The sequence below is a fragment of the Symsagittifera roscoffensis genome, chromosome 7, assembly GCF_963678635.1.
Source record: "Symsagittifera roscoffensis chromosome 7, txSymRosc1.1, whole genome shotgun sequence".
NCBI classification, from domain to species: domain Eukaryota; kingdom Metazoa; phylum Xenacoelomorpha; order Acoela; family Convolutidae; genus Symsagittifera; species Symsagittifera roscoffensis.
Window position 1 is genome coordinate 11437695 of NC_087068.1, and position 14654 is coordinate 11452348.

The 14654-nt window shown below is 38.0% G+C and overlaps 1 protein-coding gene across 1 annotated transcript in view; it reads right to left on the minus strand.

The window, feature by feature from the left end:
- Positions 1 to 14443, minus strand: part of LOC134851836 (uncharacterized) — a 29743-nt gene extending 15300 nt beyond the window's left edge. The window contains exons 1-3 of the mRNA XM_063868098.1: positions 14137 to 14443; positions 12915 to 13092; positions 1387 to 1547 (exon numbers count right to left, since the gene is read on the minus strand). Coding sequence (XP_063724168.1) covers positions 1387 to 1547; positions 12915 to 13092; positions 14137 to 14348 — 551 coding nt within the window. The 5' untranslated portion in view covers positions 14349 to 14443. The remainder of the gene's footprint in view (positions 1 to 1386; positions 1548 to 12914; positions 13093 to 14136) is intronic.
- Positions 14444 to 14654: the final 211 nt, after the last annotated feature.

Genomic DNA, 14654 nt, shown 5'->3' on the forward strand with positions numbered 1-14654 from the left:
TTAGCCCTCTGATTTTTATTTCGAGTTTAAAAAAGATGGTTGCAAATAATTGTTGAAGGCAATTTTTAACTGCTGTCCTGATAAAACTTTTCGCAGTTCAAAAAACACTCTACAGAACTTCAAAACTTATGTTAACCAACATGCTGATGGAAACTCTCTTTGTTGTCGAGATGAATTCCAGGAAACTCAAAATTTTGTAAATCTTCAATTAGGGTGTCATTTAAAAAGATAACCGATTTTTCTTCAGCATTTTGGGCTCATGGTCTTGTTTTTCTTACATTTAGTGTCAATATGTTTTGTTTCAACAAATCGTTTGTTTAATTCTTGCAAAGCCATTTGATGTAAGGGAGCAGTATAGTCTTTTTGGTTGTGGACTTCAGAACAATCTCAACTGCATACAAAAAACCCTGTGTTAGCTGTCACTAACTGAAAATGCTGTAACTGACTGAACTGCTAATGTATGAAATTAAAAAGGCTTAGAGTAGGTCTCTGAGAGACTCTGAAGGATACCAGTTTAAGTTCAGTCGTCAAAGAGTTTGTCTCGATGTACTGATAACGAGTGTCAGGGTAATTTTTTTCAAAACTTTAGCACTGTTTTCTGGAAATTCAGTTTTCTTAGATAGTTAGAGTGATCAACCGTATCAAGATCGTTTTTGAGGGATAAAAGTTTATTCTAAACAGTTAGGTTTGTGTTCGTTTACGACGTTGAAACCTTTAATTAACATCGTAATGATGGTATCAACAGTGCGACTTCTTGATTTGGAACCATACTGTGTTTTAGAATGTAATAAATTTGTCTACATGTGATTACACTAGCTCTAAAATTAAACGTTCAAAAATTCATTTCTGGGAACTGGTAGAAACGAAATAGTCTCAATGTTTGATTCCTTGAAATTTGATTTAATTTTTAAAGTGTTTGGATAGGTTCTTGAGGTTAAACGATCATTGAAAATTTCTGTTAGAGAACCTGCTTGTATAATTACTAAATGTCGTTTTGTTTTTTACAGAACGTGTAGGGGATGGCTTTCAAAAAAACTAAATATATTTTTTGAAAGTTTCATGAATAGACATTAGGAGGTTTCGCTTTGTTACGAGCAGTCTCGTTTTTTCAAGCGCCTTTATAATGAAAAGTCCGTTCTGATTTGCAAAATTGGGCAAGCCTAACCATACACTGACTTAGTGAATCATACGCCTTCTCTCAAAAAAAATCTGGAGAAGTATGTTGAATAGAAAAATGTTCATAAATTGAAAGTATGTTCATATAGGGAGTCAAAAATTAGTAAAACCTTTTTTTAAAAATAATTAATGACCTCTGTGGAGTATAGAAGTCGAAAATTAAAAAAAAATGAAAAACAATTCAAAAGCTTTTTTAAATTGACTAGTGACCTCTGTGGCTTAGTGTTGAAGCCGGCACACTTTGTGCATAGCATGTATGGACCGACTCTCACTTGCTCCTCTTCAGTAACGTCATGATGTTCTTTAGATCCAGCCGCTCTCTCCTTCACCGCAAACTGCACTCGCTCCCACTCATCCCCATCTTGCAACACCTGAAATTAGGGGGGGGTACAATAAAAATTAGTCCTAGAATCCTTGAATAGATAATATCTTAGAATATACTTATTTAGTGTTTTTGTTGAATTACGAAAGTCAACGAATACCTTCAAGGAAATGACATATCTATATCTAGGATAAACTCTAATCTCACAAATCACTATAAAGACCCTTCTTTGAACATATTTTTTTCAAAACTACTGGCCAAAATGAATCGGTTTTTTTTTCGGCACGCGCTCACCCTCAAAATTATCATATATTGGTGCTCCGAATAGTGCCAAAGGTAGTCAGAGGACGAAATCCTGAAGTGGACAGAGGGGGATCCTCGCCTGCGACCCGAAATCCGCTACTGACTGAAGCCATGATCGTTTCAGCTCATCGGAAATAGCGAGTGATTCTTATGTAGAAAACTGATGAAAAAATTATGCATTTTTATCAGAGGGTCTTGGTGAATCTAAGAGTTTCAAAATGACCATTTTTTGAATTTTTTGCTTCGCGCAATGTTGAACTACTGACATTGGAATAGTACTTTCTCTAGTTCTTACTTATATTAGTTTTTCTGTGCGTCAAATTTTCTCCTCTAGCGCTGGTCTTATCACTTACGAATGTACTCAAACTTCATGCCAAATTTCCTGTCTGCATTGAGTATGGGCGCAAAAATTTTAGCCTCTGGCTGCGACTATTTGTTTTCCTGATTGGTGCCAGAGCATAATATTTTAGAATAACAGAAAAGAAGCAAATCATATTCTCCTTCACCTCTCTCATAGAATTTTTGGACACCTTGAATCTGTGATCGCTGCTGGAGTTAGCTGTAGCTGTATAAGTGAATGATGTGGTCTGGCGTTAAAGATGATCGTCCGCGAGATCGCTTTTATTATGCGATGTAATATCCTACGCGACTGACTTGAGATAAAACTAATTTGTAAATTCAAAGACTTCAATTTATCTGTTTTTTGTTAAACACTTTTCTCTAAGTCCTGCTGATATCAGCGTAGTTACTTGACAGATTGAGTTATTCAGATGCTAACCACTCCAGTTGCACTCCACTGAACTTGAGTAATGTTTTAATTTAATAAGACAAAGGTTTTACATACATAAATATATATCCCTCAAGGTTTCGTTACTGCTTGCAGTACCACATATTCCCTCGGGTGGAAATTTTTTTTGTACTCAAAGTAAAGAATTTTATAATCACAATAAGAGCTTATTCTCAGTTTCTAAGAGTTTGAAATTTCAATTGCAAATTTCTATTGTTTTCGCCCTCTTTATCCGTTAGCCCTCGTCTAGTTCGATTCTCCAATGTGGGTTCCGTGATACTCCTTCATCCGTCAACCTTGTTTAGCTTTCTCGCCTTCTGTGGTTTTCGAGGAGTTGAGCTCGACTGTCCAGTCTCCTCATTATCTTGTTCTGGCTCCTCCGGTACTGACTCGTTAGCTGCTGTTGCAGCTTTTTCTCCTCTGGCTTCCTGAATTGTTTTTTTTAGTTCCGGGTTTGTTTGTCCTGGTGCGTCTATAATCCACCCGATGTCTTTTGTCGCTGCATCTTTGAGCTCCTCGTTCCATCTAACGTTTGCTTCTAATAAAATTTTCAGTATTTTTGTTCGTTCCCTGCCTCGTGTTGTTGTAAGTTTTCTGAACATCGGGCTCTTGTCTCTGCTTGATTTTCCTTTTCTAACTATTTTCAGGCTCTCCTTGGTTTGATCACTTCTCTTTTTGAGCTGCGATGTTTGCAGAGCTGAGCATTCCAGATGTTTTTATGCATATGAGGTCACCACAGGTATCTTGATACTTTTAACAATTCTTCCTGTCTTGAGTGCCTTCCATGAATATTTTCATCAGGGCTGGGCCTAGTTGTATGGGTGCTGCGAGGAAAATGTCAACCAGTATGCAATCGTCTGATAAAGCCATCTTATTCCATAGGGGATTTGTAAAGGGTTCCAAGATTTCGAATACTTGTTTATCCCCCCACTCGACCACTCTCTTGAGCCTAATCATCCAGGCATCTTCCGAGATGAGCTCCGCGAGAAGGATCTTGTCGAAGAGTCTCGTTAAGTTCTGACAGTTTCTCGCTGACCTTTCTTGACAGGTGGCTAGCTTGGCGGGGTGGCTTTTTTGTGCAGACCTCTTCTTCCTCTTCGTTCTCTTCTGTTGTCGTTAGGTCGACTTCTATCACCTAAAGGTCGCGATTTGTCCAATTTTGCGGGTTAATGCTGAAGTTCTTGTCAATGCTGATTAGTTTTCCATCGTGGCTGCCTCCAGCTTGCGTGTGATGCTCGGTGGGGTAATTGACTGTCCTCCAATCAGCTGCCAGAAAGAGAGCAGTCGAGTATCCGCTTCTTTCTGTTGGTCCTCTGACAGTGCCCATTTCACTCTTGATTGTTGTCGTGTCTCATTTTCCGAATTGTTTCGGTTTTTCCTGCTTCCCCTGATTGTTTTTCTTGTTCTCTGCAGTGTTTCAGTGACTTCCTCCTTCTCTGACATTTCGTTCGATTTACTCAACGATCGGTTTCAGCGCGGATCCCTTAGGTTTTCCTCCCTGTCCTCGCTTCTCCAACTTTCCTGTGGTGTCTCCGACCACCAGTCGTGCGGTCTGTTTTGCTGCTCACTCATTTTGTTTGTTTTTTGATTTATTCTGAATTGTATAATTTTCTCTAGAATTTCTGCCGGCCGTTTACTGGGTTGAATATGAGAGAAAGTGTTTGTTTGCAGCAAATTCTTACTGTTTAGTTGTTTGGACGGTCGCGAAAGTTCATTTATCTCGTTCCGGTTAAGTTTCGTTCTTTTTTGACCGTTTTGGTTGCCATAGCATCCATGAGGTGATGAGTTTTGTACTTTTTTGTTCTAGAATGTCTTAGAACGTTTTCGTTCCGGTTGAGAGCGGAACGTTATTTTCTAGCCTACTGCTCATGCAGTCCAGAGCTTTATGAAAAGGATCGATTGCTATAACTACGAATTTTTTGTCTAACTCGGATTCGGGCCATGGATCACGTTGCAGTTGCCTTGACAAAAAGTCAACAATTCCCATGTCCTTCCCTGGAATGCGAACTATTTCGGACTGATAGGGCAATAACCTATCTAACCACCGGGTCAATCTAGATCGGTATGTAGTGTTTGATCTTTTTGTATCCAGGACTGACGACATGGTCAGTTGCAATGATAATTTAATGACCTAGAAGATAGTGTTTGCACCTGTCTACTGCTCAAACAACCGCAAGGAGTTCTAGTTCATGGAAAGAATATTTTGTGTTCTTGAGGTTTAGGTATCTAGATGCAAAAGAGATTGTAGCCCATTCCCCCTTGTTTGATTTTTTAAGGTGAACACCAAACCATTTTGACTTGCGTCACACTTAACTCTAGTAACTCCTTTTTGAATTATAATAAATTACTTCTGAGATATTTGCAACTGCGTTTTTGATACTCTCAAAGACGGTTGTATGCTTCTCCCCCCATTCAAATTTATTCAGTGGGAGTCTCAAATTTTTTAAAAGTTTATTTTCTTTCGGTGCTGGGTTTGGAATATATTCAGACACTTGATTTAAACTAGCTAGGAATGATCTCATTTTTTTAGTGATTTTGGAGGGCTGAGTTTCTGAATAGCCTTGTTGATCTTTGGATCTCTGATTAGGTCAATTTTTTGTTATCTTACTTCTTCTAGTTAGTTATGACCGTTTTGGTTCTTTTATTCTGTCTGTTACATATCAACTGGTTTGTTTGCTTGTACGGACAAGAATTTGAGTTCTTCTCACAAACCAAACTCTTCTTTACTAAATTACATTCTCAATCCGATGTATCCTAACCTTTTGTTATTTCACTCACCTGCTGTAATCTGCACAATTTTTTGAATTGATTCGATTAGTTGCAATTCTTACACGTTTTTCCCATGGCAGGGCTAAATTCCCAGTGGCCATTTTGAAATGTGCTTTTATCCACTTATGATTGTGTTTTTATAGCTGTTTTGTTTTTATTGATGTCTCTTTTGAAGAGTAGTTTCCTGTTCTCTCCGTTTTTACTTGTTACAGCCATTATTGGTTTTCATTTCGTTTTGATACCCAAGTTATGGGTCCTTGCTGTTACTGAAACGTCAACCTAGTTAGTTTTGCTGTGTTCGAATTTGATAGCCATTTTGAGCAACTCCTCTGGTGCAAGTGTTTCATCGTCCTGGATAGTTATCTTTTTCGTTTTTGAAAAGATAAATCACCGACAATTTCATCCTCCTGAGTTCCCATCTCAGATTTTTCTGCTTGTACAATTCGTGTTGCGTGAATTGCCTTTAAGATCTCTACCTGCTCTTGTGTTTTTCTGAAGAAGTTGCATCTTTAGCATGTTACACATTTTACTTTCTGAAATGAATCCGCTACTAGCTCGACGTTTCCTAAAATGACAGCAAGAACCTGTTTTGTAAGAACCAAGAAAGGATTAATCTGGTTACGCTTTTCTTTTGTACCTTTCTGTAGTAGATGTTGTGGCCAACTATTAGGCCTCTGGCTCTCTTTCTCCATTCTCAAGCACGATACTGTATCTGGCTAGTTTGTCTCTTAGTTCTCTCGCCGCTATGGCGTTCGCATCTTTCCCCATTTCTAAATTTTTTTGGTCTCGGCGTGGTTCTTCCATTATTTCTTTTAGGTCTTCAAGCATAATCTCTAGATTGACCTTTTCCTTCACCGTGACCGCCATTAGAAACTGTACTAACCAAGTTTTAAGTTGCCTCGGTGGATCTAAGCTCGCTGATGCCCAAATTACTGGTTTTCCCATGTCTGAGCGATTGTCTTGTGCTGACAACCCTGCCGACTGCGCCATGTGATACCCTACGCGACTGAATTGAGATAAAACTAATTTATAATTCCAAGGAATTAAGTTTTTCTGCTGTTTTTTGGCTATTTTCTCTAAGTCCTGCTGATATAAGCGTAGTTACTTGACAGACTGAGTTCTTCAGCTGCTAACCGAAAGTTTGCACTCCAGTAACCTTGGACAAGTTTCAATATAAGAAGACATAGGTATTACTTACATAAATAAAGGTCTCTCAAGGCTTCGGTACTGCAAGCGCAGTAGCAGTACCACATGCGTCAATAATTGTCCGCACAATAGCTCTTCAGTTTTTGCAATAAAAGAAATGTCGAAAGTCAGGAGAGTTGCTCCATTTCGAGATTTGGAAAGTTTGATTCATTAATCACCCAAAGAGTTCTCTCCCTGAGTTTTTTGAACAGCTGATAATTCCTAAAACAAAAATCAAAAATAGTTTTTATTGATAAATTTTTCGTGATTGGTAAACTACATTCATTGAAAATTTAGGTTCATTGACTAAATGCATTGAAAAATTTAGGTTCATTGCGTAAATACATCACCCCATAAATGTTTATAGCAATTTATAAGGTCACATATTTAGGTGTTGAATCAAGAGTTTTCGATAAACTACTGATCACAAAACTTTGATTGCTCTAAGCAAGTTTTCAAATTTTAATGAGCAGTTGTTAATGATCTGGGGGGACGATCTTTCAAATGATTAATGGAGCAATCCCTCCAAACTTAAGCCTCTCCGGATATCTTCATTTCTGTCAATGAGGACACCGAAGAGCTACTTTGCGGACAATTATTGGCGCATAATAAAAGCGATTTCGCGGACAATCTATATTTAACCCCAGGCCACATCATCTTTAGAAGACCTTTCATTTATACAGCTACAGCTGAATTCAGCAACGATCACAGATTCAAGGTGTCTAAAAACTCTATGAGAGAGGTGAAGGAGAATATGATTTGCTTCTTTACTGTTATTCTAAAATAATATGCTCTGGCACCAATCAGGAAAACAAATAGTCGCAGCCAGAGGCTAAAATTTTTGCGCCCATACTCAATGCAGAGGGAAAATTTGGCATGAAGTTTGAGTGCGTTTGTAAGTGATAAGACCAGCGCTAGAGGAGAAATTTTGACGCACAGAAAAACTAATATAAGTAAGAACTAGAGAAAGTACTATTCCAATGTCAGTATTTCAACATTGCGCGAAGCAAAAAATTCAAAAAATGGTCTTTTTGAAATTCATAGATTCACCAAGACCCTCTGAACAAAATGCATAATTTTTCATTTGTTTTCTACATTTCATCAGATTTCGGGTCGCAGGCGAGGATCCCCCTCTCTCTTCAGGATTTCAGTCTCTGACTACCGTTGGCACTATTCGGAGCACTTTTGCGCCAATATATGATAATTTTGAGGGTGAGCGCGCGCCGAAAAAAAAGCGATTCATCACCCTTCTTTGAACATCAGAAAAACCCTTCTTTGAACATATTTTTCCAAAACTACTGGCCAAAATGAATCGGTTTTTTTCGGCGCGCGCTCACCCTCAAAATTATCATATATTGGCGCAAAAGGTGCTCCAAATAGTGCCAAAGGTAGTCAGAGGACGAAATACTGAAGAAAGAGGGGGATCCTTGCCTGCGACCCGAAATCTGATGAATTGTAGAAAACTGATGAAAAAATTATGCATTTTGTTCAGAGGGTCTTGGTGAATCTAAGAGTTTCAAAATGGCCGTTTTTTGAATTTTTTGCTTCGCGCAATGTTAAAATACTGACATTGGAATAGTACTTTCTCTAGTTCTTACTTATATTAGTTTTTCTGTGCGTCAAATTTTCTCCTCTAGCGCTGGTCTTTTCACTTACGAACTCACTCAAACTTCATGCCAAATTTCCTGTCTGCATTGAGTATGGGCGCAAAATTTTTAGCCTCTGGCTGCGACTATTTGTTTTCCTGATTGGTGCCAGAGCATATTATTTTAGAATAACAGAAAAGAAGCAAATCATATTCTCCTTCACCTCTCTCATAAAATTTTTAGACACATTGAATCTGTGATCGCTGCTGGAGTTAGTTGTAGCTGTATAAGTGAATGATGACTTGTTTGGACGGTCGCGAAAGTTGATTTATCTCGTTCCGGTTAAGTTTTGTTCTTTTTTGACCGTTTTGGTTGCCATAGCATCCATGAGGTGATGAGTTTTGTACTTTTTTGTTCTAGAATGTCTTAGAACGTTTTCGTTCCGGTTGAGAGCCGAACGTTATTTTCTAGCCTACTGCTCATGCAGTCCAGAGCTTTATGAAAAGGATCGATTGCTATAACTACGAATTTTTTGTCTAACTCGGATTCGGGCCATGGATCACGTTGCAGTTGCCTTGACAAAAAGTCAACAATTCCCATGTCCTTCCCTGGAATGCGAACTATTTCGGACTGATAGGGCAATAACCTATCTAACCACCGGGTCAATCTAGATCGGTATGTAGTGTTTGATCTTTTTGTATCCAGGACTGACGACATGGTCAGTTGCAATGATAATTTAATGACCTAGAAGATAGTGTTTGCACCTGTCTACTGCTCAAACAACCGCAAGGAGTTCTAGTTCATGGAAAGAATATTTTGTGTTCTTGAGGTTTAGGTATCTAGATGCAAAAGAGATTGTAGCCCATTCCCCCTTGTTTGATTTTTTAAGGTGAACACCAAACCATTTTGACTTGCGTCACACTTAACTCTAGTAACTCCTTTTTGAATTATAATAAATTACTTCTGAGATATTTGCAACTGCGTTTTTGATACTCTCAAAGACGGTTGTATGCTTCTCCCCCCATTCAAATTTATTCAGTGGGAGTCTCAAATTTTTAAAAGTTTATTTTCTTTTGGTGCTGGGTTTGGAATATATTTAGACACTTGATTTAAACTACCTAGTTTTTTAGTGATTTTGGAGGGCTGAGTTTCTGAATAGCCTGTTTTAGTGAATTTTGGTTAAAAACACCGACTCTGATAGCTGATGGTTTAATCAATCTACCTCATTTTTGAAGAATTCACACTCGGAAATTTTCATTGCCAGATATTCCTCGTTCAAGTTTTTTATAATCTTCTTCACTAATTTTTACATGTTTTAGTTCTTCACTTTTTGACTGATGAGTATATCGTCCAGAAAGCAGAATGTATTTTTTAGCTTGGTTAGTTGTCCTGTCCTTGGTTTTTTGAAACTGGGCTGGGATATCTCCCACTCTGTAAAATCCTGTCAGGACTCTATTTGTTCCTGTAGCATTACCATCTACGAGTTAAAATTGCACTGTCGAGCTGTGTTCACAGGTTCACAACCAAATTTAATTGACTGAACGAATATTTTTAAATCAAATACCATAGAGTAAAACGTACCCGTTTTTTCTTCTATGGCGATTTGACCCTGCCCGTCTGTCAATTAATCGACATTTGGCATTTGGTACTTGTTTTTATTAAATGCCTTTTGATCAGTTTCGCATTTAATGCAAGTCTTATCGAGTCATATTTCTTGACTGTTATCACAAATGGTACAATAAAACAATCTTTGGTCCTTTTTTCGAGTGCCTTAATAGGAACTGCCGATATTAAATTTTGCATTCCAACTGTTCCTAATTGGGTATGTGAATTGGTTTTCTCTTCCCTGTTTCATGAATTGGACAAAGGAAGTGATTGGATTTTGAACTCCTTATATGATTTTCTGAAGTTTCTTGTCTTTTAAATAGGTCCTTAAATTTTTGTAATAATTAAATTTCGAACCTTCTGACTGCACGCACAGTAGCATGTCAAATCTTGACAAATCCCTTGGTGCCAGCTTTTGTATGGTAGATTTTCCGACTTGACCCCAGAGGTCCAGTCCCAATATGCATCTGGATCTGCGTTCTGTGACTAGTAAAGTAGCTCCTTTCACCTCTCAGCCTGCTGATTGTCAGTCTGTTTTGAGAGCCCCTTATATGGGAATCGGTTGTTTGTTGTAGTGTACAAATTGAGCCGCCAAGTTTAGTTTCTCTGCCAGTAATAATTTTGGTTTTCTTGATCTATCTATGATTTTTTTGTTGTTGCCCAGTTTGAGAATGATACCGGCTTACCTGTTACCACCTTTAGTTGAAGTATCTGGTTCTCAATTCGGACCAAGGTTTTTAGTGGTTTCACCTTGTTGATCTTTGGATCTCTGATTAGGTCAATTTTTTGTTATCTTACTTCTTCTAGTTAGTTATGACCGTTTTGGTTCTTTTATTCTGTCTGTTACATATCAACTGGTTTGTTTGCTTGTACGGACAAGAATTTGAGTTCTTCTCACAAACCAAACTCTTCTTTACTAAATTACATTCTCAATCCGATATATCCTAACCTTTTGTTATTTCACTCACCTGCTGTAATCTGCACAATTTTTTTTTGAATTGATTGGATTAGTTGCAATTCTTACACGTTTTTCCCATGGCAGGGCTAAATTCCCAGTGGCCATTTTGAAATGTGCTTTTATCCACTTATGATTGTGTTTTTATAGCTGTTTTGTTTTTATTGATGTCTCTTTTGAAGAGTAGTTTCCTGTTCTCTCCGTTTTACTTGATACTGCCATTATTGGTTTTCATTTCGTTTTGATACCCAAGTTATGGGTCCTTGCTGTTACTGAAACGCCAACCTGGTTAGTTTTGCTGTGTTCGAATTTGATAGCCATTTTGAGCAACTCCTCTGGTGCAAGTGTTTCATATGTCAGCGCGTCCTGGATAGTTATCTTTTTCGTTTTTGAAAAGATAAATCAACGACAATTTCATCCTCCTGAAATCCCATCTCAGATTTTTCTGCTTGTATAATTAGTGTTGCGTGAATTGCCTTTAAGATCTCTACCTGCTCTTGTGTTTTTCTGAAGAAGTTGCATCTTTAGTATGTTACACATTTTACTTTCTGAAATGAATCCGCTACTAGCTCGACGTTTCCTTAAATGACAGCAAGAACCTGTTTTGTAAGAACCAAGAAAAGATTAATCTGGTTACGCTTTTCTTTTGTACCTTTCTGTAGTAGATGTTGTGGCCAACTACTAGGCCTCTGGCTCTCTTTTTCCATTCTCAAGCACGATCCTGTATCTGGCTAGTTTGTCTCTTAGTTCTCTCGCCGCTATGGCGTTCGCATCTTTCCCCATTTCTAAATTTTTCTGGTCTTGGCGTGGTTCTTCCATTATTTCTTTTGGGTCTTCAAGCATAATCTCTAGATTGACCTTTTCCTTCACTGTGACCGCCATTGGAAACTGTTCTAACCAAGTTTTAAATTGCCTCGGTGGATCTAAGCTCGCTGATGCCCGAAATACTGGTATTCCCATGTCTGAGCGATTGTCTTGTGCTGACAACCCTGCCGACTGCGCCATGTGATACCCTACGCGACTGAATTGAGATAAAACTAATTTATAGTTCCAAGGAATTAAGTTTTTCTGCTGTTTTTTGGCTATTTTCTCTAAGTCCTGCTGTTTAAGCGTAGTTACTTGACAGACTGAGTTCTTCAGCTGCTAACCGAAGGTTTGCACTCCAGTAACCTTGGACAATGTTTTAATATAATAAAACATAGGTATTACTTACATAAATAAAGGTCTCTCAAGGCTTCAGTACTGCAAGCGCAGTAGCAGTACCACATGCGTCAATAATTGTCCGCACAACCGCTCTTCAGTTTTCGGAATAAAAGAAATGTAGAAGTTCAGGAGAGTTGCTCCATTTCGAGAATCGGAAAGTTTGATTCATTAATCACCCAAAGAGTTCTCTCCCTAATTTTTTTGAACAGCTGATAATTCCTAAAACAAAAATCAAAAATAGTTTTTATTGATAAATTTTTCGTGATTGGTAAACTACATTCATTGAAAAATTTAGGTTCATTGACTATATGCATTGAAAATTTTAGGTTCATTGCGTAAATACATCACCCCATAAATGTTTATAGCAATTTATAAGGTCACATATTTAGGTGTTGAATCAAGAGTTTTCGATAAACTACTGATCACAAAATTTTGATTGCTCTAAGCAAGTTTTCAAATTTTAATGATCAGTTGTTATTGATCTGGGGGGACGATCTTTCAAATGGTTAATGGAGCAATCCCTCCAAACTTGTGCCTCTCCGGATATCTTCATTTCTGTCATTGCGGACACCGAAGAGCTACTTTTCGGACAACTATTGACGCATAATGAAAGCGATTTCGCGGACAATCTACCTTTAACCCCAGACCACATCATCTTTGAAAGATCTTTCATTTATACAGCTACAGCTGAATTCAGCAACGATCAATAAAACTAGACTGTCTAAGAAGTTTTGGAGAGCGGTGAAGAAGATGATTTTTTCTTTTTTCTTGTCATTTTTCCGTCAATTTTGAGCTGTTTCGTTTTAATTGTGAATCAGTTTTTAATAGGTTTTGAAGACATAAAATCAATCTTACTATTTTATCAGTTTCACTCAAATTGATTAGTTTATTTATTTTTTTGTCAATAAATATGGATAAATTCAGTCTGTTTTGGGCAGTTTAAAGGGCGTTGATTGGTTGATAAATTTCACGCATTCGGTCCTTTGGTAATGAAAATAACCCCCCCCCCCCCCATTGTCTTACCCTGAAGTCTTCGCTCTCCGCCACTATAGTCAATGGGATCAAGCGCTGTATGGGAATCTTCTTCTTCACTGGGAACAGGGCCCTCCTGCCTTTCAGTCTGGCATTGGTGATCTCAAACACCCGCTTGCTCCTCCTTGCATCCACAGGGTAGCGCAGGACGGGCACTTGGTGCTTGGGCCTTCATAAATTAAAAATCTTCAAATTAAGATCATTTATAGTCAGGGGCACATTTAGGAAGAGGGGCGGGGGCGGACGCCTCCCCGTCTCAAGGATTCGACTCCCTGTCAACCGAAAGGGTCCCCCTTTAGTAGTTTTTTAAGATATTCTAAATGGCACCAATATATACTAATATTGAAGGGGAGCGCGTGCCGAAAAAACGCAATTTTTGGTTATAATTTTCTAAAAGTGCCTAAAAGCTCTTTTTGGCCAGTTTTTTTAATTAGCCTGTGGCGCATAAATTTTGGCCAAAATGGAGACTTTATAGTGTCCTAAGAGTGCTCGAAAAAAAAGTGGTCGACCTTAAAGAAGTCGACAAAATTTGCTATTTTTTTTTTTTCAAAATACCACCATTCCCCCCCCCCCCTTGAGAAAATCCTAGATCGCAAAATTTAAGAAAAGCTACAGCTCGCAAAGTTTTGAAAATCAATTTTTAACGACAAAATTTTGGTTTAAGCTCACTTCGCGGCGATAACCGGCTCTAAATTTTCCTATTAAATCCTACCCTCTTGAAGCGACCGCGGTGGTGAGACTAACTACTTTTTTTTTTAAATTCGAATTAATTTTTGTTGTCAGTTGTCGCATTACGCTAAACTTACTCCATCAGGGGTTTCAGTGAAAAAAAAGACTGCCAAAATCATAGGGCGTCCCCCCCCCCTTCATGGGGAAGATGCGTCCGTCAAAAAGGTTAAATTATTTCGGGAAAGTTAACGAAATATATCAGCCTAGGTTTTCATAATAGACGAATGAAAATTAAAGCCCAGTTGTCTTCATTGCGATAGCAATTTGCATAAATGAATTGACCTCCGTGTATAAATCGTTTTTACAAGATGGGATCTCTTTTACTAAATCCCCCTTCGGGTACCTAGTAACGAGTATCGCCCCTTAAAGAAATAAATCAACGGTTAAGCATATCAGAATTTTATACCTAATAACGATTACCTCCCTCTCCTCTTTTGCAGAAGGGGGGATATAGTTAAAGAGATCCGAAAAATGTTCAACTCACTTGATAACGGGTGGAAACTTCTTCACAAAGCTCCGTTGAGATGTTTTTGTCTCATCGTCGTCATCGTCATTTTCTTCGTCATCAGATTTGACGTTATTTTCATTCCTGATGAAATTTCTGCCCTCCTGATGCTGGTCTACTTTTGGGAAGTCAAGACTGTGTCTCGAATCATCAACTAGCCAGGTTTTGTCAAAACCACGCAGCAGCGTCATTTGTAATAAATTGAATAAATTTTAATCAATTAGTTTCAATTTGCTATTAAAACCGAACAGAATACAATTTGGAAAATTTTGATTGAAAACCTTAAAATGATCGCGGGTTTTGAAGTCTGTTAAATTGACACAAACATGATAGATGTTCTATTAAATTGACACAATGGTAAACGCGATTCTATTAAGCGTGAAAGTTACCATAAAAACCCTTCAGGTGAAAAATTGATAATAAAACACAGTTTATAGTAATACCAGTAATACCAACACATTTTATAGCCCTGTCTTTGTATAACCAGCTGTCCAAAC